Source organism: Manacus vitellinus, unplaced genomic scaffold (assembly GCF_001715985.3).
Source record: "Manacus vitellinus isolate BGI_N305 unplaced genomic scaffold, ASM171598v3 scaffold_3_pilon, whole genome shotgun sequence".
NCBI classification, from domain to species: Eukaryota; Metazoa; Chordata; class Aves; order Passeriformes; family Pipridae; genus Manacus; species Manacus vitellinus.
The window spans coordinates 26,477,680-26,502,462 of NW_021940535.1; the positions used below are offsets into that span (position 1 = coordinate 26,477,680).

Below are 24,783 nucleotides of genomic sequence, written 5' to 3' on the forward strand. Positions count from 1 at the left end.
AAAATATCCACTTATGGGCACAGTAATGGCCTAAAATTAAATAAAGTCTTAACAGGTGGTAATGACTAGAAATGATCAACAAAAGTTTTAAATGATGCCCAGGCAATGACTGTTGGATACTACAATAATGATTCATAGCATGAAAGCGAGTTTTTATTCTCAGAAAGGTACAGGATATACCATGATTTTGAAATTCCTGGAGGAGTCCAGTGCCTTGTGTTATTTACTACCTCTTTCCAGTAAAACTGTGGCTGTGAGAGTAAAGCAAGTTAGAGTAAGCACGTACTTGACCTCTGTGGGACTGATTTCTCCTACACTCAGAGGCTGGCTCGTAGGCCTGAGTGCTGGATACTTTTCAATGAATGGGTGACCCTGAGATCAGAATGGGTTACCAGGAAGGAGCAACAGCATAAATCTAAGATTAGTAACCCCTATGCTAAATACTTTAAAGGATCTCCCCATTGAAATTTTCAGTACATGCTTCACAAGGTCATTAAACCATCAACTGTAACTATACTAAGAACTAAGAATATATTTTCCATTACATTTGTTATCTTAAATATGATAATGTATATTCTCATAAAGAAAAACGCTTCTGGTTATTTCCAAAACCCACACTTAACGGGGTCAATCCTGCACAGGGGCCGGTAGGTTTCCTGAGGAGTTATAATATGAGCATTAATAATCAGATTATTGGAAGTGAAGTAATTGTAAAATTTAAAGTTTTAAGTTGTGCTACTTACTTTTTGTGTTTCTGTTTTTGAACTAATTTCAATTCAGCAGTCAATTTCAGGGTGCTTTGTAGACCTCTTCTGCATGCAGGTTTCTGTATGCATTACTCTGCCACATTGCCTGTGTTACAAATATTACTCATAATTTTTTGCACGTCTTTCCTTCTGAACATGAAAATTAGCACTAAGGCCTTAGGTTTGGCTTTAGAAAAGGCTTTTTTCAGTCTAAAGGAATCTTACGGTGTCACATTCAATCTCTCCTGTGAAAGTTAAATTTCTTTCTCTTCCTTCCTTTTATGTTCAAAAACTTAAATAATTTATTGCTACAATGGAATGTGTACTGAATCCAGTAACCAACAGAGGATGTGGAAAGATTTATTGGGAGAAACATTAAGAACATTCCTGGCCAGGTGTATTTTATTTCTTTCTTGTGAAATGGAAAAAAAAATATAGACCTCCAGCCAACTTCAGATATGGCTGGAAGCCCATTTGGAAAACAGTGTCTGTAATTGTGAAGTGCTTCTCAAGACAAACTGAGCAAAATATCATGAGGGGCACACAGAGATTTGGCATTGCTGAATAGCAAGAAATGTGTTGTTCGATCTTGAAAGTGACTGCAGCGTTTGCTGTCTGAGTGGGTGCGAACACATGACTTCCACTCTCCTCGTGCATTATACAGCAGTTTATACCCATGGGGAATGAGGGAATAAAAGTCCTACCGAATCCTCGGCCCATGACAAAAGATCCTGAAGGAGCAGGACCTAAGTACAATTCCGCACTCCTTGCTTGACTGATAGGAGGTGCTACTCAGTGAACTGCAATATACAGATGTGGTGAACATTTTTATCCTACCACAATTTTTTAGAACTCTAATAAATAATTTTACCTCCTATTAGAATATATAACATGAGTTTGTGGAGGGTAATCTTTTGCAGAGTTACAAATTGTAACAGCTTACTTATTTGATGATTTTTAGGACAAAATGCTAGTTGAATACAAACATAATTTTTTTCAGGAATTGTAAAACAATCAGTTAAAAACTAGCTATTTTTGATTCTATCCGGTTACCTCTCTGGCATGTTTCCTATAATTTACATAAATCACAAAGTTAATACAAGTATTAACATAGAATCATAGTTTGGTTTGGAAGTGTCCTTTAAAGGTTAGTTATCTACTCCAGTCCTGCTGCAGTGAGCAAGGACATCTTCAACTAGATCAGGTTGCTCAGAGCCCAGTCCAACCCAACCTTGAATGTTCAAGGCATCCACCACCTCTCTGGGAAACCTGCTCCAGTGTTTCACCACCCCATCATAAAAACTTTCTTCTCTATATCTAGTCTCAATTGACCCTCTTTTATTTAAAACCATTACCCCTTGTCCTGTTGCTACAGGCTCTACTAAAAGATCTGATTCCATCTTTCTCATAGGTCCCCTTTAAGTAATGAAAAGCTGCAATGAGGTCACCTCCAGAGCCTTCTCTTCTCCAGCTGCAACAACCCCAACTCTCTCAGCCTGTCTTCATAGAAGAGGTGCTCCAGCCCTCTTATGATTTTTGTGGCCCTTCTTTGGACCTGCTTCCACATAGAGAGTGTTCCAGGGACATCCTTCCCCTTTTGGTTTTTCCTTCCACTTCAATTTCTTAATCTCCAGCTCCCCTCTGCTAGCTGAATAGGTAGGTCCCTTCAGCAGTTTTCCTATTCCTTAAAAAGCAGGTTTGGATGTTATGTTTCTGTACAAATTGTGGAAACAGTTTCTTCTTTCTCCATTACTCTGAGTTTCTTAAACGTTCTCTGGAAAATTCTTCCTTCATGCAGTGTCTGAATAAAAAAAGAGGGGAAAAGATACAGATTCAAACTGCTCCATCCTTCTACCATGGACAGGAAGCTGTATCTGCACCCCATTTTACATTCTCATACTCAGGACCCTAATGATGAGTTTCCTTGATCTGTCTGTTCCACTGTATACCAGTCCTTACTGGCAAAGCCTATTGCATCCAGTTTTCTCCATCATGGCTATGGAGCACAGCTCTTGATTTCTCTTTGTAGCTCCCCTTCTGTATTTATAAATTCTAGCTTCTCCCTACCCTAGAGTTTTATAGACCTTTCTTTTTCTCTGTTGCTTCACAGAAATTGTTCCCTCCTATTTCTCTCTCCAGGGATGTCTCTGTGCCTGGCTACACCTATTGCTGTTTTCCCAGTGGGCAAATGGAAATGTTAGTGGTAGGAAGAGGCCGACCTTTTATATCCAATACAACTGAAACTACTTGGTGATTAGACAAGACTCTTTCAAATGTGAGCTGGAGTGCTCAGTTAGAAGCACAGAATCAATGTCTCAGTTTATTACTGTTTCCTGTATTGGTTTCTATACTTGCCTATCAAAACCAGACTACTTTTTGAAGTTACCTCATACAGAGATCAACTTAAACCAGTGAAGTCCCAGTGCTTAATTGCCTTTGTGTTAATAAGTTTGTAGATTACAGATGGGATTCAGTAAGTGCTTACAGTTGCAGGTCTTTAACTAAGATACTCAATTAAATCTGCCGGGTTTTTTCCATGTTTTCAAACCCAACATTTTTACTGCCATTTAGATTTTAAAAATCAGTTAGGAAGCAAGTGGTCTCTGGATAGATGGCATTAATTCTAGTAGTTTTGCATCATGGAGATTGGAGAAAATGGTTATTACTATGAAATTGTGCTTCCTTAAAATACAAGTTTTAGAAGTTCTTCTAATAAGTACAAATAAATGGTTTTATTTGTTTCAACAATCATATGGTAATTTGACATATGTGAAAATTGATTTTAAATATTTATTTTTCCTACTTTTGTAAACATATTGTTTTCCCTGCTCTCCCCCTTTTTTTTTCCAGGACCCTTCACTTCTTCAGGAGACAGTAAATTCTGCTGCTGCTCTTATCATGGCACTAATAAAGGACAGAAACCCGGAGCTGATTGGCCAGCTGTTGGTAGCATAAGACCATAAATCATGTGTAGCTTTCGGAAACCTTTGTTTTTCATCATCTATTCACCAAATGTCTTAAGTCATTTTACTCTTTGATTAAAACTATGGATTTATGCCATTTACTATTAAGGTCCTTTAACAGCATATTTTTGATACTTAAAATGCAAGTCTGATATTATGTATAAAGTGTAATAGGAAATACAAATAATTCTGAGATACACTGGGTACATACTGTGAGGAATGATACTGAAATGTTTTTTAAGGTACTGATCATTTAAAAAGGTGCACGCAGGACACCAAAGCATTCATGCAGAATTGTCTTTAAACATGTGTGTGGTTGTATTCTAGGACTGCATGACTTAAATTTTATTTAAGATAAATTAATCCTAAAGCACAGCTTATCTACTTTATATGAAATTATTTAAAAATTGTTGCTTTAATACCTATCAGTGAATGCAGAGTTCATTATAGAGTGTAGCCTTCCTGACATTAAAAGAAACACATATTGCAAGAAGTGTGGGAAGGGTCAGGTCCCCATCCTCTGTGAAATGAAGGTAACCTCAAATCAAAGAAAAGACATGCATGGGGACAACAAGGTGCTAAACCCCAGTTTTCCATATGCAGTATGCTCTGGCTGTAGCCTTTTGGTGCTACACTTCTTCCAGTGCCCACGTGCCATCATTCAGAACTAGCTCCTGTAGCACCACTGAGTTACTGTAGTGCAAATACTCTGTTTTTGCACATCTGTCTATGTATATGCATGTATGTGTGTATGAATGCTTAAAGGGTGAGAAAAGGGTTAGGACCGAAAAAAATGTTTCACTACCCAATCTATAGGTCATGGAGAAATAAGAAGGTTCTGTTAGCTCAGCTGTGAAAATACGATTTTTGTCTCTTGCTGATTAACGTATGTTTGTATTAAATAGTAGTCAAGAGACTAGGCCTTATGAATTCAAATATATGCTCCATGGATAGTCACAAGTGGGACAGGAAGATGAAATGGTGAATGATTATTATGGGGAGTATCTCCAAGTGTCACAACCATTAAGAACAATACGAGTCCCTGAAAACATCTGTCCCTCCCTATGCAGCAGACTCAGGAATTCCATCTCTCTTGCAATTTGTGAAGGGGCTAGGTTAGTGTCTTGCGTACCTGCTGTGACTAGAATACAGTCTTGGAGCAGTATTCCCACAAGAAGTGTTCAGTGAGTCCCTGATTCAATCTGTCCTGAGTGAGAGCACTGTCAGTTCAGCAAGTTTCCCTCTAAAAACAGCATTCCTCCCCTTACTCCCACCATGTTCCACACCCTCTCATGCTCTGCACTTGGTTCCCTTCCTCTTTCCCTTGACACGACTATCTATAATGCTAGTTTAAATCCCTTTTAGAAGCTGATCTTGATCCCAAAACTTCCTTCACTGCATAATAAAATAAAGAGTTTTTAGCTGAGGATTCTGTATCCAAAGCAGACATTTTCTTCCACACAGAAGTCATGCAAAGACAACTAACAAAGTTCTTGTACATCATCTGCTTTTTTCTTTGCTTTTTTCTCCTCTCTACTTTGATTAATAATTTGTCCTTTCTGTCATTGTATAACATAAACATTCATATTAGCTTTTTGTATGGCTATACAATAGGCATATTTTGTTCATTCATGTCTGTTCATATGCAGAGTATGCAAATAAATGAAGAACTAAAGAATTTATTACTGGTATCCATAATTTAACAGGACAGATTTCACAAATAAGTTTTCTGAATTTGCTTTTATATTAATAAATTTGATGAAAGAATTTGTTTCACAGGCTTTTAAAAGACATGATGAAAGATGTGTCTTTGAGCGTATTTTGTGATTCTTTTTTTCTTGAAGACTAAAATACAATGTGATGTGTTTTCCCCAATTAATAAGCAAGTGAATTTAGAACATCCATAATGTTTTCTAGCCACTCTAATTTACATCATGATATTGCCTTAATGCTGGTTTGTGTGTAACATCATTTGCTTAAACAGAACCTTTTATTTTTTAAGGTGGTTTTACTTACATTCTCCTAGAAGGATTTCCATCCAATTAAAAATGATACTGCAATGAATTGCTGTAATGAAAAAATATAGTTGTTTATGGACTTATTTTGAAAAGAAAACAGACAACGCACAACAAAAAGTAAATGTTGGGTCATCAAATATACTTAGTACTAATCTTAAAAGGAAGATAAGATTAATTGCTAATGTACTGTTAATCATTGCATTATAGATTTTTTAATCTTTAACAATCTTTTCAAATAATCTACAACCACTGAAAAATCTATTTTGCTGGAAGCAAATACACCAACAACAGAACTACTAAAACAGATCATGAAATACTAGAACTGCAGTAAAAAAACAAAAACAAAGAGAAACTGGACTGTGATTAATGCTATTGTGTATCCAAACCAAATTGAAATGTTCTTTTGGGTGATTGTTAGTACTTACAATGGGAATAAAAATATAAAATGAAATTAAGAAACTGTTTGATTGTTTTTTGTCTGTGCATAGCTTCTCACAAATAGCAGTATACATGAGAAACTTGGCAGCCTTTTGTACAAACATGCTGTTTTGAATTTAACTAGTGAATCAGTCACCACCCATATTGCTTTGAACATTTGGACAGAGATAACAGAGTATAAATAAAAGCTCATACTCTGCCAGCCTTGCTTACCTTACTCCTTAAGCACTCTAATTAGTATTCCTTGGGTAGTGTTCATTAGAAAAGAGAATGCAGAATATGGCCCTCGAAATGCTTTTTGTAACTGCCAAGTCGAGTAAATTAGATTTGTATACTGAAACTAACCTACTTCATGGAAAATCTGAAATGTAAATTACTTTTTTTTGTCTTAGAAGTCAAGCAGAAGAATTCCTACTTACAGTCTTTCTTTCTTTAGCTTTTCAGGCGGCCTAGCTTGAAAAAAAAATGGTTTGATGGTCCTCTAAAAATGGCTGAAAGAATGAAAAGGATAGAACATGGTGAAATTAAAAACAAAAACCACCCAACACCCCAAAACCAAACCAAAAAGCAAAGAGAAACAAAGTGAAATGTTACCCTATTGCAATCAGTGGTATAGTAGAGTCAACTTTAGTTGACTTTAAAATACCACAATGAAGCTTTTAGGTCATCTTGATAATTAATGTAGGCTGCAGAACAAAAAGTGTTTCTGGATGCCGTGAAGCTTTTGGTGCATTCAAATTTGTATTTCTATGTGACATCAAAGTCTCATCATTGCCACAGTGCTGTTGTAGATGTCACCCAAAGAGAAGTTTCCAAAGACATGTAAGGTTTCCGATTACTACTTGGGACTTTCTGAAGATACAGCAAGTTTTCCTGCCTGTAGGTCACTCCACCAGAGAAGAGATGTACTTTGTTTGCTCTATTCTCCATGTCTAGGACACTTGCCTCTGCTCACTGCTTTTTGCTTGGGTTTTATGTATGAAGAAGAGCACATTCCGTTCCAGACATGCAAAAGCTTTTTATTTTCTGTCTCCTTTCTCTTCGTCCATAACTTTGATGTGAAAAATTCTGGTTCATGTTAAAAAGCGTCCACCAAGATGTGCAGACAATGGATTCTTCCCTTCATTCCTGTTGAGGAAGGTTTTGGGGCTCAGGAATAGGCTCATATTAACAGTGTTCCTTTAGGTGCCAGAGGCTGGGGCCAGAGTTACCTTTGTCCTGGATCAGTGTGACTGCTCTGATGACTGGTAATTGTAACAACTGTGTGTTATGGGACAAATTGAGCCCTTCAGAGTATTAATACTGCCTCAACCTCATGGTTTTTAAGATTGCTGATTATTCTCTCTGGTCTAGATGCCAGACGCACTAATCTTATTCCTATCTGACTGGAAAAAATCCAGTATTTAGTTATTAGATTGATTAATGCAGATGCATAGTTTAGTAGATGGTCAATTCTTCTCCTTGTATAGGTAATGATAGAATGGTATTCAGAGGACTTTCCTCCTGTTTGTTTTAAAAATCACTTATTAAAATCCCAACTAATTCTCACTGAAACAGGGAGAGCTGCTGAGACTTCTAAAAAGAACAATATCTTCAAGGGCTCGCATTGGTAAAATCTCTTATGAAATTTTAAGGTATAAATATATATATTATTTTTATGTTCTAGAAATATGTAATTATAACATGAAAAGAAGTTCAGCTATAACTACAGTTATATTTAAGGCCAGTCTTGAAGAGCTGAATTCCAAGAGACTTAAAAAACTGCTTTCATTATTCCTGCCCAACTCAATCAATCCAGTCTTTAGCACCGCACCTGATTTTGAATAATTTGTAATGGCACCCAGTTCCGTGACTGATGCCCTGCTCTGGGTGCCTACAATGAGATATCAAGGTAAAGTATGAAAATGGGTTCAAATCTTTGTGGCCCAAATGCCTGCACTTTCAACTTCAGACTGGTAATTTTTTATGACATCCATCTCCCTCGGCCCATTCCCCAGCCTGGTTGTTTACCCCAATTCAGTTTGTCTTGTGCTTCTGGCAAGCAGCAAGGGAAAGAAGCGGTCACCGACACTGCATTTTTTCCCAGTGTAAGTTGATTTTGATTGACAGGGCTGTAAAGCTCCTTTTAAATATACATTTTCCTTCATTATTTCTTACAGGAATACTCAATTAGTTGTGAGATCTAAAAAAAACAATTGCAGCACCTGTGCTGAGGAAACAGGCCCAACTGTGAAAATACATTTATGACAGAATATAGTTCTTTGCCTTGCATACACAAACCTGGGGAGCAAAGTGACATTTCTTATTTTATTTATTCCAAGGTTAATTTAAGTATACTTTTCAGTCTTTAGATTGAAATGGATCTTGTCCTTCCTCCTGCACCTATTCCTGTCTCAGAAACTAAAATTATAATTCAGTTAAAATGCCACAACACTGTATTATAACACAGTTACAAAGATAAATGAGTAATGGACTTGGACAAGGAAAAAGTGATATGAATTTAAATAACATGGAGAAGCAAGGAGTCAAGAGAGAATATACCAGAGCTCCTCCAGATGGCAAAACTTGCAGAGGGGACCCCTTGAATGGCACAATAGGCTAAGGGCTGCGGGCAGGAATGCCTTCCAGATTCAGTAGCACTTGAGGTGTCAGCTCAATAAGGCATTTTCCTGTTCAGCAGCCATTTTTGATGATCATATCCCTTGGTTAGTTGTTTGTTGCTACTTCTTCATCTCCTTCTTTTGCATTACTCTGCCTCCTTCCTTTTGTTTCTGGTCCTCAGACTACACACTTCAGATTTCACATTTTCTTTTCATTTCAGCCATTCCTGTCTTCTCCTGCGCCCTTCTCTCATCCTTTCCCCCCCTTCTGTTGCTTATTCTTTCTCTCTGTATTTGTCACTCTTTTTCCATTCCTCCCAGCCCACCATCGTTGAAGGAGACGATTCTCCGCTCCCTTCAGTCCACAAGCCAGGCCGTGGTCTGGCATCAGAAACCCTTCCTCGCTCCTGGATCGAGAACTGAGGCGTTTGGGCTCTGGCACCTCCGCGCTGCTCACAGCTGGGACCAAAAACAGATGTCACTTCCGCTGCCAGCTGCCGGGAGATGAGCAGCAGCTGCCTGAAGGGACAGACCTCCTGCATGGCAGCTGCTGGGCTGACACTGAATGCCACTTATTATCTGGCGTCAAGCTGCAGGCAGAGCCATCCCACTGAAGGGGAAATAATCTGCTCCAAGGTCAGGCTCCCCCTTCCCCCACTTCAGTAGCCAAACTTGGGTTTGTAAAGTCAGCACCTAGTCAAGGAGCCAGATTTGCAAATCTATCAGTGGCAGCAACAACAAAAAGTGAAAGAAGAGAAGCCAATCCAGGTACGGCTTGTAGTCCTGGCAAGTGGGAAAAGTATGTTTTCAATTACTAACCAGTGGCTTTGCCAGGAGTTGCTCAGAGACAAAAAACAAGGAACCCCACGATGCTGTGTTAAGCAGTTCCTTTCCACAGCAGAGACACAGCCTCATTGAAGCCCTACTAAAGTCAGTGGGACTGAAAGTTCCTTGCAGTGCATTCAGGAATGCATGGCATCTCCTCCCTCTGGCCATCTTCAGCTAACCCACACATAACCATACTGGTTATGCTGGGGTTTTATTATTATTATTATCATCATTATTTTTATTGTGCTGCAGTTTTAAGTGTGTATTTATGCTGTGCTCAACTCCCTTGCCATTTGGTGGGGCAACGTTATGGTCTTGATTAATACCAACTACGTCTTGGAATTTAGTTGTGACTCCAGCTTAAGCACCCACAGGCCTATGGTACTTGGGGTTATAGGGGCACTTCTGAAGGGCAGTTTGGAATTTCAAATCCTTTCAATACTCACTGTGAATCCAGTGACAGCACAGTAAGCCTAAAAGGATGATTTTGTGCACCATTAGAAGAAGCCTTGATCTCATGACACTGTGTTTTGTCCCTCTCTCTTGTACATTGAGGGCTGTGCTGCTGTGTAGCAATTCAGTTGAGGAAGCTGAAAACCTGTTATCTGGCTGGAAACTAACCCTACAAAAAGTGATTAGCTTTCACCAGGCACCAGGTGGGATGTCTTTGGGGGAGGAGGTACTTCATGATTCCTGCTGCAAAGGGATGTGCTGGAGGCATGTAGGGCTGCAGCAACAGAATCATAGATTAGCGTAAACTGACACTCAGTTGTACCATAGGGCACTAGTTTTGTAAATTTGCAGTCTCAGGTCCTGCATATGTTGAGGGCAAGATGAATATTTGTTATTCTAACTCTGTTATTCCCCTTCTGCGGACAAGGGTGCATAGGTAGGTGAAGCGCAGGATGGCCAGACACTGTACGTGGCTCCTCTCTTTGGCTGTCACGTACAGACTTTGTGAGCAGTGAAGTAAGCCCTGGTTGTGTGTTGTGACATGCAAACCTCTCCGAAAATGATACATCTGAAAATGCTCAGAGGTGAACTGCATTCCAGACTGGTAGGTCAGGATAAGAAAAGGAAGGAAGGAAACGAGGTGTCTCTCGCTCCTTCTGGGAGTGGCTGCTTACAGCAGATCAAAGAAGTACTTTTATGATGGATATTTCAAGAAAAGCTGCAAAATGCCTTGAGTGCACAGCACAAAAGGCACATTACATCTCCTTAGTTGTTTTGTTGGGTTTTTTTTCTGCTTCTTCTTTTAAAGCAACTGGCTTCACCGACTTTGGTCTTTAATCCTGCTTTTGATTGTGCACCCTTGTGTAGGCAGCTCCACAGAGCTGTGGAATGTGCAGGATTTGTCCAAAGCTTTGCTGCACCACAGCATGGTTAGTTATGGTTACTTACAGTGTAAGGACGGGCATTACAGTGGCAGCAATGCACCCTCTGCTGGTGTTCATCACTATTTTATCCAAAATCTTCCCCAAGTTAACTATCGACAAACCCTGCTGATGGCAGAGGAAGGGCCAATATTTTCCTTTCCATCTTTGCTGATTCCCAGCAGTGATAACGTGAGGTGTTGAGATGGGCTGAAAAAACACTCAGCATGGTGTGGGTTCTGCAGCCATTGGCCCCCATAAGCCCCAAGGTCTACAATGTGAATAACAAAGATGCAACTACCTTCAACAGGAGGCTGAAAAACACCCTTAACTTGTGAGTTAATGGAAAAATGGGGATTCATGCTATCAGGTTGTGTGGGTGGAAGACGGAAAAACATTTGTTATCGTCTGGGACAGCTCCTGCCAACATGTGCCTGCCTCAGGCTGGATTCTTGGTAGTGGTTTTTTCAGACCTTTTTCATTGCTCTCAAAACACGCACTTGACTGAGATTTGTTTCAGATTTCTGGAAACCCTAAATTACAGATGAAATGGGCAAGTTCTGGACAATTCTGTGTTCAAATTATGAATCTTCAAGTGCTTTTTTGAATGCTGTTTTGTACTTTAGTGAAAATCTCTGCACTTTTTTTTTTTGAGTTTTAAGCCAAATTTGATTAAAGTCTTAGAAGCATCAGAAAAAATTTAGAAAATAACTGCACTGCACTGTGAAGGATGTGGTCAGTGACTTGAGAGAGCATTAATGAATGTCTGGGGGTTTTCGAAAGTGGCATTAAGTAGGAAACACATAAAATGTCAGCTCATCCTACATTAACAATCTTGTATGCAAACTAAAAAAAACAAAACCAATGTTTTTAAGTGTGAAGTGGGAAAGAAAATCTCAGTAAAAAGTGACATCCATTAGATTTAGCAAAGATAAGAGAATGATTTCCAATCCATGATTATCATATCCTTTAGAATGAATCTGATAATTTATGTTCTTTATTAGGCTTGTATTTTTCCCCAAAAAAGCAATCAGATGGTCCTCAGAGGATATTTCATTACTAAAATGTGATACTGTAAACATTCAGTGTGGAAGAAATCGAAGTTGTAGAAAATTATGCTGCAGGCAATATTGCCTTGTAAGTAAAACACTGTGCCCTTCAGTAGCTCTTTCATGCCCTCTGCAGTTAAAACTCTGTTTTGTGTCTGTGCAGTCAAAGTGTGTTTTTCCTGGTCACGGAATGTAGGGTTATTGAAAACTGTAGAACAGTAAATACTATGGGAATTTTTGGGGGCTCCCTGTAGGGTAGGTCGTGACTTTTATTATACACTCACATTAGGCCTTAGCATTGGGCTAAGGCAGATGATCCTGTACTTTCACAGCAGTACCTCTTATATAGCAAGAGCTGAGAGCACAGAAGTAAACAGAGGTGCCCTCCTGTATGAGGTCTTTGCTGGTGCACGCTAGGTTGCACTACATGCATGCATCCATCTCCACTGAGATTAAACTGATTAAACTGACTAAACTGATTTTCATGCATGTTTGCTATCAGGTAGAAGTTATGTACAGATGACCATATAAACTGCTTTAAAGCAACAGTGAGTCTCATCGTTACATGTAACTTTTTAGCATCACTTTCTGAGAGTGCTGATCATATTTATGTATAGAATCATCCGAAGTAATTCATCCTACTCAAAACAGTTATAAAAACAGGTGAGGAAAAGTGTCTGATTTCAATTGATTGTACCTCAATTACACTCAACTAATTTCAAAGAGATATCTAACTTTTGGATATATAAAATTGTAATATAGTGAAACATACTCTTTAAATTTGAAGAGAAATGTAATTCTCTTGGATGAAAGAAGAAATAGTCACTCTGATGAAAATAAGGACTGTAAATAGCTTTTGTAGGTCCTACTCTGGCAAAGCATTTTAGCATATATGTATAAAAGCATGCCATGCTCATTATCTATGGAAATGCCTCATGTATATGAAAATAAAAGTTTTATCAGAAGATAGTCTGAGGAATATGTTCCCTATTTCTACAGTGCCAAAGGTCAGTCCTGAGGTACTGAAGAAAAAGATCATTCCTGAAGTACCAAGAAAAGGACTCTTGGGGAGGAAAGAACAAGTGTGATATAATTAAGTGAAAGAATTAACAACAGCAGCAGTAATAATAATTATCATGAGAAAAAGAATTGAAGCAAAAATCAGCAGTGCTGATGAGATGATCTGCTGTTTAAAACATCAAAGATGTATTGTCATACTTATGACATTTTTCAAGAGTGACTGCTGGTTACTGACTCTGGTATAGACTTCCACCATGGACTAGAACAGGTAATTTCTTGCTTGTGCCTTCAGGTTCTCTGTGTGTGTGTATATATATATATATGTATATGTATATGGCTCTGGGCTGTGGCTCTCACTATCATTGCCATGATCACTAGTAGAAACAACACTTGGACTCAGACACTGGTCTAATGAAAGTATTTCTGAAGAAACTAATATATTGCTATAAATTGAATGCATTACTTTGGGTTTCTCATCTTGATTGAGACTTTTAAAACAGTGACTCTTCTTCAAGGAACTTCATAGCCTAAATAAACCACCCAACAGGGAGTGAGGCTGGACACAGGTGCTGTGAGGAGACTGGGGAAGGCCAAGAACCCAGTGACTGCTTGAGGGAACACAAAGTCCCAGGATGGTGAGGCCAATGCCAGATCACAGAGACCCCTCAGGCCCCCACTGTATCTCACTGACCTCTTCTCTCCCCATAAAAGAGCAAAGTGTGTGTATTGCACGTGGTCCCATGTTTCAAGTACAGACCAGAGAGTCTGGTTTGCTGGGCACTAGCCCCACTCAGGGAAAGATGAGCATTGGCAGGCTGGTAAACATCAATATGCTTCAGCCTCTCCCTCTGTGCAACATGAATAATAGCTACTTCACAGCAGCATTTGCTACAGTGAATATATTCATATTTATGAAGTCTTTTGTAAACTGAAAATCATAAAAGCTTAAAACTGCTGTCTTGTAAAATTTATTACTGCTGAGATGATACTTGAGTGCCAAAAACAACTCTGTGTATCAGGGAACCCTTGATTATCCAGTTCAACCATGGAAATATCACTTTACCTGCATTCATTTTTGGTGGCTCTAGGTGGTATTACTCATGTACCTGAAATATATGCAAGGAGCTTGGACCACAGCATTTATCAGTGTATTAAAATTACCCAGCCGTGTTCCTCATTTGACTCATTCAATGTTGTGCAGTAGATTTATGAATGCTCATCTCTGTTTATGAGATGCATCAGCAACATGAATTGAGCTGAAATCCCTCTTAGACAGACCTGGGATTGTCACCTCACACTGAACTGTGGTTTTTTTGAAAACATTTAATGGAGGAAACTGGGCTTCCAACTTGTGTGAGCAGTGCAAGGGGAGCAGGGCTGATCAGGGTGTGTGTAACCCTGCCAGGCCTGGGCTGTGCCCCCCACAAATGGAGGCTGGGGCTGGCTGGGGGCCAGCTTGCCCCCCACCTGAGGAGAGGGCTGGAGGACAGGCTCCCCCTGCTCTTTGCCTGGCATCCATTTCCAGGCAGAGCCTCCTTCTTGATCCCTGCACAGGCTTTGCTACAGGTACCTTGTACCCAAAGCCCAACCCAGATCCCTGCTCAGCTCACCCCCATCCTAGCAGACCTGACTGGGATGGTGGCTGAGCTCAGGATCATGCTCTCCTGAGGGACCCTCAGCAGGGAACAGTCCCTGCATCTCTCTTCACCGCTGCCTGTTCTCTGCCCAGGGGTAAGGCTGATATTTGGTAGGATGAGGAGGAGAAAACCCTTGGGAATCTTCCACTTGAATGAATTTTTTGGAAGAAAACACAGTCTTTACAAAGTTGAAATGATCTATAGAACCAAATCAGAATAATTCAGGGTTCTTAGATGGCTTAAAACACATGGGCTTCAATCAATTCACCAAAGCCACAGCCTTGCATTTCTGTGTCACTGTGCTGACATTGCAGGAGAGCAGCTCAGGCCATCATCCCCATCCCTGCTGCTGTCCTCTGCCGGGTGCCCAAAGGACACCATCTTCCACAGTGCAGCACAGACCTTCCTCTAAGCAAGCTGCGGGTGTGTGGGGGGAGATTGGACAACTCTTGAGCCTTTGTGAAAGATATTTGGCTGGGCAGACTACTCTGTGGGCAAGATGTGGCATTAAACATTAAACTTAATATTCCTCCCATAGGGCAATATGCTGTTATAGGGGAATGCAGTTTAATACTAGTTTAAGACAAAGCATTTGAAACAAGCTGTATTTGGATGCTGTATTTGGATGCTAAACTATGTTTTACTTTGATTGAAAATACTCAGATGTTTCAACGTTTCCCTTTTCTCTCATTATTCATATCAAGAGAAAATGCAAGTGCTGCTTTCTGGCTTTGATTTAGATTGAAGATATTCAAGTGTCAGACTTCATGGAGGGACAAAAAAAAATCATCTGTGCCCCTCAGCTCCTGCTGCAGAGCGGTGGTGAGAGGGATGATGGGGACAGTGATGGGGGAGAAGGGGGCTGTGCCCCAAGGCACACAGAAAGGGAGGGAAGGAGAAAACAGGATCTCTGGAAGTACTTGAGAGTCACAAAGAAAGGGACTGAAACTCTAACATACTGAGTAAAAGGAGAGAAAGTAAGTAATGACGGGATTAAGGTTGTTCCTGCGATAAGCGGACGGTGTTACTCCTTAAAAGCCTTTTCAGCAGGATACTCCTGATCCACGCGGCGGTAAATAGCGGGTAAATGCAGGGCACAGGGAGCAAACACGCCTGGGAGAGGGCGGGGAGCGGAGTGGCCGCGCCGGGCGGGCGGGCTCGCCCTGCAGGGGGAGTCGAACACCAGGAATGGGGAGAGTGCGGGAGCGGCGGTGGCTCCCGGCGGCTCCCGGGGCGCTCCCAGCCCGCGCTGCCGTTTGTAACGCACACCTCCTCACCTATTGAACTCTTTAGCAGCTTAGCCCTATTAGCTGTGATTTATATGCTGTATGTGATAAAGGTTAGTTGATGGGTTTAGCTAATGTAAAGTGGTCCATGATATTATGAGGTGGATGTGCGTGTGCGGGGGAAAGGGCGGCCTCCTGGCACGTACCAAGGTTCAGGTTGTGAACTTGCAGCTGAGGAACGGCAGCCTAAAATCTCTGCTCGCTGATGTAGTCAGTCCCGGGCTCATGGGTAGCTCCATGAAGCTTAAATCGTATTAAAGCTATTTAAAAAGCGTATTTGAGCTTAAAGCTTAAAACAAGTGACTCTATTGTTCAGCCAATCCTACACAGACATTTTTTAAAATTACATCTGTGATAATTTATTATCTTAAAAATAATGTCCTACAATCACATGTTAATGGCTAGGGATAGAACCAGCAAAGGCTGAAGCTGTATAGGTGTTCAACAGCAAAGTACTTGTTTTTTGGTTCTCACTTGTCCTCTTTCTTTAGGATGGTGTATGCAGGAGTGGGCTCTTCCCAAGTGGGTGCAGTGCCGTATTACCAATGACAATCTACAGCCAAGAGAGCTGCACCTGGTGTGTAGTTTAGGGAAACAATTACCAGCTCCTCAACTGTTGCCAGGGCCAAGCAGGGACTGAGGGAGCTGCAATAGCTCCCTGTGATGTGTCTGGCAGACGCTGAAAGTACACGCACATGCACAAAGGCACGTTCAGAATTGCACCTGCACACATGTTAATTTATAGGTCCTGTGTTTAAGCCAGGGCTAGTCAGTGTTATTCTCAGTTGTCACCAATCTCTTCATTCTTTTGCACTGTTGGTTGCATCCACTTATTTTAAGCAGTAGTGCTAGAGGTGTAGGTAACAAGTGCCTCACCACATTTCAGAGAAGATTCATAGCTCCAAGCTGATTGGACTCCTTTGCTTAACGTTAAAGTCGTCTAATGACTACTTACATATAAAATGTATGGCAATATTCTGGCTGAATACAGATTGCTGTGTTCTTGATCTTATTAGATTAAATACAAGTGCTGATAAATGACAGACTCCCTTTCTCCATTTATTTGTGAGAATATACCACATTCTTCAGACAGGCCTTTTTGAGATTTCACACATTTTACCCAATCATCTCTTTTCAATTTTTTTGACCTATTTGACACAGAGGTTGAAGTTTTCCAGTAGTTACTGTTAATATTAGCTTAAACGAGTACTTAAGAAAAGTTAATTATCAGTGGCTCATATGTAACACTTTGCTTGGGAAGATCCCCAAGTACTTTATAAACATTCATTAAAAGTGACAGCAAGTAATGTGTAATAGCAAGGGAGAGCTGTTCCCATTTTGCTGAGACATAATTTCTTGGTCTTGATATACCCACAGCCTTGACAGTGAGATAATGCAATTGCACTGCTTGACTGAAGTACACGCTCAAGAATTGCTGCTACCTCTGCCCTCACCTTTCCTTAAAATAGTTTGTTCCTGTGACTCCCTCTGCATAATAGCTCATTGGCTATTTCTACAGAAGACTGTGACAATCCAGCTGTTTAAAGGATTTAGCTAGGTGTTGCATTAAAAACAAACATGACTATGCTTGGATCCCAGGTACTCCAACTAAAACCCATAGTGTCCACATTAAAGATCAGAAGCTTACTCCAGATAGAACTGGTAAAACAGCATATGGTATACCTATCTCTTTGTATATGCTGTTAATAGAAAGAGAAAACAGCTCCTGAAATTGAAACTCTTCCTCGTACTTTCAGTCACTGACTGTCCAGTGAAGCTCCCCTGAAGTGGGCAGTTTTGACCACCTGGAATCAAGTAAATAAATTGTTCACAGAATGCCACTGTTCTCCACACTAATAAAAGGACATATTGAAAGCAACTGAGGAATCTCAGCTGCCTGGGTGAAGGACTGAAAAGGGTATAATTTAAAGTAATGGTTGCATAAATGAGAGAAATAAATGGAAGCAGAAAGAAAATATGCCCAGATATCCCCCACAGTAACCCAGTAGTCCAGCCATGCCATACAAGGTGTTGCTTGTGGAGATTGTAAACAATAACCATGAAACAAATCAGCTTCCTGCATATTGTATTGGGCTTGCACTAAAAAGCACTACCTTCTGCAAATCTTAACAGCTGATATGCAAAAGAGGTCTGAAATGATTCTGTTAATTTGATTCTTCTATTAACCTAGCTTCTGTTACTTGTGATCCCTCAGCAATATATTCCTTTGCATGGTATTGAAGGAAAAGGAGCAGAAACCAACAAACAGCTTGTTGCACAACCCTGAAAAGCCTGGGGAGAGCTCTCATGGGGACATAACTTAGAAGGACATTGGTGTGGTGAATAGCTATGGGTTTTCTCCTCAGGAAAAGAGGGTCCATACAACATTGTTTGAAAGAAGTATTGACTTCTGCAACAGTTTCTCTTCTTTGGAAGAGTCCAAAATCCCTGAATGTTGGCCATTTTCTCAGGTCCAAAAAGATAACAAGAGCAGAAGTTTTGACAGATTGTTCAAGGTACTTTATCAGATTTCTCCTGAGGAACAGAGACCAAGAAATTATATAGCTCAGTAGTGACCAGTAAAAACACCATACTCTTACCTTCTGAAGTGGAACAGGATTGAAGTCATGTGTATGACCTATGGTAATCTCCAAACAAGTTACTATAAGAACAGCAAAATTCTTAAGATAAAGTCTTATGAGTTGCTTTGGCTGACATGCCACACTGTAGAGATTTCTATCCTTTAGAGATCTGTGCACAGTTCAGGTGTAGAAGCTTACAGTAGCTTCAGGGAGTGAGAGATCTGGGAACCCGCTGTCAGTACTTGCCAGGTCAAGGCCTTCTGGCAGCTCCTGGTCAGCTGTTCTCCTTTCCAGGCTGTATCAGCCTCAGCTACACCTCCTGCTGGCCAAATGCCCTTTTGCTATGGCACCTGCAAAGCTCCTCTTCCCTTTATGGGCAGATACTTATGGGCAGATATGAGCTGTAAGCCTCAAATCCATCATCTCCAGCCCCATACTTTCATGAGCTTCAGGTGTGCTTTTCCAATTGAAAGCCTCTTCCTGTTACCATTTTCTGGTCTTTGAAATGACCCATTTCTACAGGAGACCAGAAACCTTATCTGGAAACTCTCTCTTCTATTTCCTAGAACAATACTTCCCACACCTTTGATTTTTTTCCCTCTCCTGCTCTTTAATATCAGAGACAAGGCTTTTCTTCTTGTTTTTTTATATAATTCTCTTCCACCTGGTACAGCTGCATGTGGAAAGGTCCCTCAAGTACATGGTGCTGTGAGCTTCTGGGTTGCTTTATTGTCAAGTCCATTCTGAATGTTAAATAAGCTTACAGAGAGATCAATAGGTACTCAGAAATTAAAAAATACTCAATTTTAGAGCTAAATCCTAGTAAAAATATATACACAAAGACTGCATATATTATATATATAGTATGCACTTATATCTATCTACTTATAAAATCTACAATCTATAATCTATATATAAAAAGTGTATAGAATCAATTATATGCTTATATATATTTGTTTGCATTTTAATGCCTATAGGCCTAGGAGAAACACATGTAAACAATATGCAGTTTGGGGAATGAAAATAGAACCTGTCAACATTTAAGATGTTAATGTTTAAAACCAGACTGCCGGTGAGTAATAAAAGAGGCACCTTCATCAGACATGTTCACAAATATAATGATAACCTAAGTCTGATTAAGCCAGATGTCAAACATGAAAGAGCAGGCAGGAAGGTTCAGGAGGCTGAGAACAAACATGAAGAGACCAGGATCTGGAAGGCCATGAAGAGTGAACTATGTTGACATGAGATGGTTAAACCTGAGTTGCACTGAATAAGGTCTAGTTTCTTATTTTATGCTTTGTGGGTGGACTAACACAAAATGTTTACTCTCTAGACTTGGCAGGCTCTTATCTTTCACCTAAGAACAGCTTGCTGAGGCATTTAAAAACAGTACTGACAACACTGAACAGACAAAGTCGGCAAACATTTTTCCCCAGTAGTAGTTTTTCTTTTCTCTCTCCAGTCGCTAAAGCTGTCATAGTGTGTGGTGTGGTGTGGTGTGGCAAGGCACAGTACTGTATTACAGTCATTTTTTTAAGCATTATGAGATCTAGAAAGCCATATGCCAGCTCCAATAGAAGACAGCTGCCATGGCCTATTGCATGGCTCTGAGGAGCTCTGCCTCTGTACCACCGTGTATGATAAAATTGCCTATTTATCCTATATGACACTATGTCTTCCTCTATATTCCTTTCCATTTGTTTGTGTAACCCTGTAAAATGGTGAAGATTTCAATTATTATTAAACTCATTATTGCAGAACTGCAAAATATAGAATAGTCTGATTTCATGAAGCTTTATTTACTTGGTTAGGGGCTTTCTACTGTACCTATATGGAGGGACGCAATCCAAAAACTCTCCTGAGCCAGTGGGAAGACTTTCCAGGTCTTTAAAGGGCAGCAGAGCAGTTCTCAAGGTGGGTGAGATGATTAGTCTCAAATTCAATGTTTTTGTGCAGGCAAACATTGTTTTTCAGTTCTACTGTCTTAAAATGAGAAAAAGTCACATAGGACAAAATGTCTTGCTCAGCTGATAAGGAAAGTTTCAAAGAAGGAATCCTTTCTGTTTAAACCAACTCTATATTTCTCGTGGACATTTCCAAATGATTCTTTGCCCCAGTCCTCCCCGCCAACTTTGGTTTGCAGGAGGTACTGCAGACCCTGCTTGCACAGGTGGTGTGAGCAGATCTGCCCAGCCTGCCCATAGCAGGAGCCACATCGCTGCCACATGATGCCATGGTCACTAGCAAGGAAAATGCACTCCTGGGAGATTTCAGCTTTTGGGGAACAGAGAAGGCTGAGTATCAGTGGGGACACAGAAAGGCAGGAAGAAAACCAGAAAATACTGAAAATCCCTAAATGAACTTATACCAACTTCAGAATGGTTCATTAGAATGGTGGGCTCTGTAATCTAGCTCATCACCTAAATGACTTCCCCTCCTTGGTAGTTATTACACTGTCACCATGATTTAGATAATGAATGAATAAATTTTGCAGCATTTGTCTTAATGCTTTTGTCCCGTTTCAACTAGCTATTTACTAAATCATCTTTTTGTACATAATAATTGGTCAAGATAGGATCTGCACTCAAAACAATGGGAAAGCTCTTTATATTACTTACACAGTGTTATTTTGCAAGTATAATTTCCTTAAATGCATCCTGCCTTACTCTAAATCTAATCTGAGGTCTGGCTGAAAAAATTTAATCTCGTCCCCAGCCATCTCCAATTGCCAAACTGAACAACCTTCACCTGGGTTTAGAAGTTCAGCTTTTTTATACACCACTAATTAATCATAGTGATTAGTTAATAAACAGCTACCTTCACTGCTTTCCTTTCTACCCTATGTCTATTCCACTAATTTTTATCAGAAATTATCTAGTGGAATGGTCTATCAGAAACTGCTAATTGAAGAAAGCTGATTCATTGACTCTAGAACACTGAACGCCAAAGACCTTGCATTTCTCAAACCCCAAGCAGCAGAAAACCAGGGTGCAAAGCCACTGGCTTCACAGGTTTGTGCATCAGGGCTTACTCCCAGCTGGCTGGAAGTCCCTTGAGTCCTGGCCCTTAGTTGTGTTCTTTGATCTTGGTGCCTGAGGGCAAAGAACTTGGAAGTGTTGGGCTCAGACAAAGCCCTCCATTGAACTGGAAGGTGGTTGGTTCAGGAATTCCTGTCAGGTTGCAGCTTCTTGCAAGTAAGCCCAGAAAGTACCAGTTAAACAAAAGCCTTTCCCTGGAATATGTGGTCTGAGACCTGATAAGCCAGCACAGCTGTTAGTCAAAGTGAAGTTTTTCTCAGCTTTATATTTGTTAAAATAACAGCTTGAGCCAAAGGAGAAATTTCTTCAAGGTTTACCCTCTATCATTGTTTCTAATGCAATTTTTTTATAATGTCTGACTCAAAATAAATCTGAAAAATAATAATATAATTCATTTGTATTTGAGATGACTCCAAGTTCTTGAAAAGTCTTGCAAAGGTAGAGTGCTGGGTTTTGGCCTTTTCTTTGATGGGTGGTAAGCAATAATCAAATTAATGATTTCAAATTAATTAAAAATCATCCTGACCCAAATCCAGCATAATTACAAGCAGATGGATAAACAAGAACAATAGGAACTCACAATATAACCAGCAGCTGTTTTAAAACACCTCTGGTAAAGGAAAAACAAACCCAAGCATCTTTAGGGTGTTTTTGATGGGGCAGTATGATTGCATTAGCTAGAGGCTGTGAGATCCACCCCATCAGTGACACTACTGCAAGAGGTTGCTTACCCAACAGCTTCCAGGGCAATCACAAAAACAAAACCCCCCCACAACCCTGCCTCAAAAAGTGATAGACTCTATGTCTGCTTAAAATAACATCTCACCGGTGAGAGTTGTTCGAGCTTATGGACGAGCAGCTCAAACATTCCCAGAGCATTACCAGGAGCCAAGGCCAATGAGTACAGAGCAGCCAGCTCTGCTCTAGTAAACACTCTTATCCTTCAAGTCCGTGTGGCTGCTTGCAAATTGTCTGTTGGGAATGGTGCTGGAAATCCCCTGCTTCTTTGTGCCTGGGAGTGGTTTGAAGGGTAGTTGGCCGCAGTCTGGAGGATGCTAGGGACTTGCCTAAGTCTTTTACACCATAAATGATCATAACCCAGTGCCCAGAACTGTTCCCAGGCCCTGTTTATTTCACCAGGATAGATGTAGGCTGAGAAGAAAATTAAAATGAAGTATTTGGTTTGTCGAGAATAGAACTGTCACGTTTTCTACTCTACAGGACATCCATTACAGAGATGGATTAAACCAGTGTGGTATTATTTGTTTGTCTGGTGCAGAACTAACTACTAAAGTCACAGAGGAATCCTTTTAGCAGTACTGATGTCACTTCAGAAAATCAACTTGTATTCAGGACAACTCCAGCACTGTGCAGTTACAATCTTAATTTTGCCAGCATCAGCAAAGAACCAAATTAATCTGCAGCAGACTTTTAAATGTGACCTATGGGCCATATGAGTTGGGTTTCATTGGTGATAATGGCCCAAACTGGGAAGCATCTGTTAATTTCTTCTCTTACTTTGTACATCTGTTATCAGTCCCTGGTGTGATTTGATTTTTGGAAGCTAGATTTCCTTTCCACATACCATAAGGTTCACTTCCATGTCCTATATACAGTTTGCTATAAAGCCCTCGATTAATGCACTAAGGGCCAAATCTGAAGAGTGACAATCAATCCAGACTACTGCTGGATTACACCAGCTGAAAACAAGGCTTTCAGAAAATACATTTAGGTGTCATAGTCAAAGCCTATGACACCTATTTTAAAGATTATTTGTCAGTGTCAGCAACATGAAGTACATTCACCTCCACAACCCTCGTCTGTAATTTTGTCTGGGTGGGTGAAAGGGAATGAGAGTACAATTGTTTCACCTCTTCTAATTCTTAATGATCCTGCCTTCCCCCAGTCGACCTATGCAGAGACGTTTACAGCCATCAGGCATACAGACTGCCAGACCTAGGTATGTTGAACTGCGCCTCTAGGGATCCTAACCAGATGGAATTTTAGGAGAGGACACAGTTCATTTCAGAGCAATCCGAATGAGCAGCTTTCTTTTCTTTATTACACCATTGCATTTGGCGGCAATCCACCAGAGGCAGATTCTCTGCTCTCTAAGGAATGATCTGCCCACTCTGTCCATTTAGGAGGACGTTCAGCTCAGAAAATCCAGTTGCTGATCACACATGTGGAGCAGATGTGTGAGTGTGCACAGCAAAATAAAAAATAAAAAATCCCAGCAGTGTACTGGGAGAAATGTAGCGTAACTACTGAAAAACAGTGACACAAAGGCTCTGATTCTGAAACAGTGGTTATTGTTGTTTTAAGGAGGATTTTTCTTATTACTCTTTCTTAGGGAGGAAAAAAAAGCGTAATAAATCCTTTATTATTTTTCTCTTTGGAGGTCAGGGAGGATTATTCATGTTATACAAATGTGGCTTCTTTGTTCGATTTCACAGACTTCTTTTACAAAGATATGATTCTAACTATTTTGACCAGACTATCTTGGGGCCCTACCTCTCAGGAACTGAGTGCTGGAAAGCTTCCACTGGAAAAAAAAACACACCCTTTTAAAAGAGAGGATATCAGAAGTATACATCTTTTATCCATGCCCCACACACTTGCATGTAAAGGGAGAGCACCAGCTGTTTTTCTCATGGTGAATAAGGGTTACTTGGGGAAATCTGACTTCCTGTTTTTACATGGACAGCTACATTGTTGCATAGCCAGTTAATTTTGGTTAGGTCAACAGACCAAGTTTAATTATTGGAACCTACCTTACTCACTCAACTTCACACTGTACAGAAGAAAGACAAATTACTGGGAACTCCAAACTGCATACAGAAGCTGAAAAGCTCATCTTAATTGCATGGCTGTTGCTCAAATATATAAAACATTTTTTTTTTTGAGATGGAGGGAGCAGGGGAAATGGGATTTGCTGAATAGGGCCATTTGGACTGCAGGCTAAATTTCTTTCTTAGTTCAAAATATACTGAATAAAAACCCTATAGAGACTTTTATTTAAGAATATACATACATCTATATATATGTATATATATGTATTTATATAATGTATATATGAATATATAAAATAAAAGCCAACAAAAAAGCACAAACGCCTAAATTAACATATTTAAGACACTGGAAGCAGTAGAACTACTCCTACAGATGTGGTGGGAAAATGGTCCATTTTTCCATGACTGCA

At 40.1% G+C, this 24,783-nt stretch overlaps 1 protein-coding gene across 1 annotated transcript in view; it reads left to right on the forward strand.

Annotated features, from left to right (window-relative positions):
- Positions 1 to 6,178, forward strand: part of CRPPA (CDP-L-ribitol pyrophosphorylase A) — a 108,184-nt gene extending 102,006 nt beyond the window's left edge. Inside the window, exon 10 of the mRNA XM_008920360.2 lies at positions 3,597 to 6,178. Coding sequence (XP_008918608.2) covers positions 3,597 to 3,701 — 105 coding nt within the window. The 3' untranslated portion in view covers positions 3,702 to 6,178. The remainder of the gene's footprint in view (positions 1 to 3,596) is intronic.
- Positions 6,179 to 24,783: the final 18,605 nt, after the last annotated feature.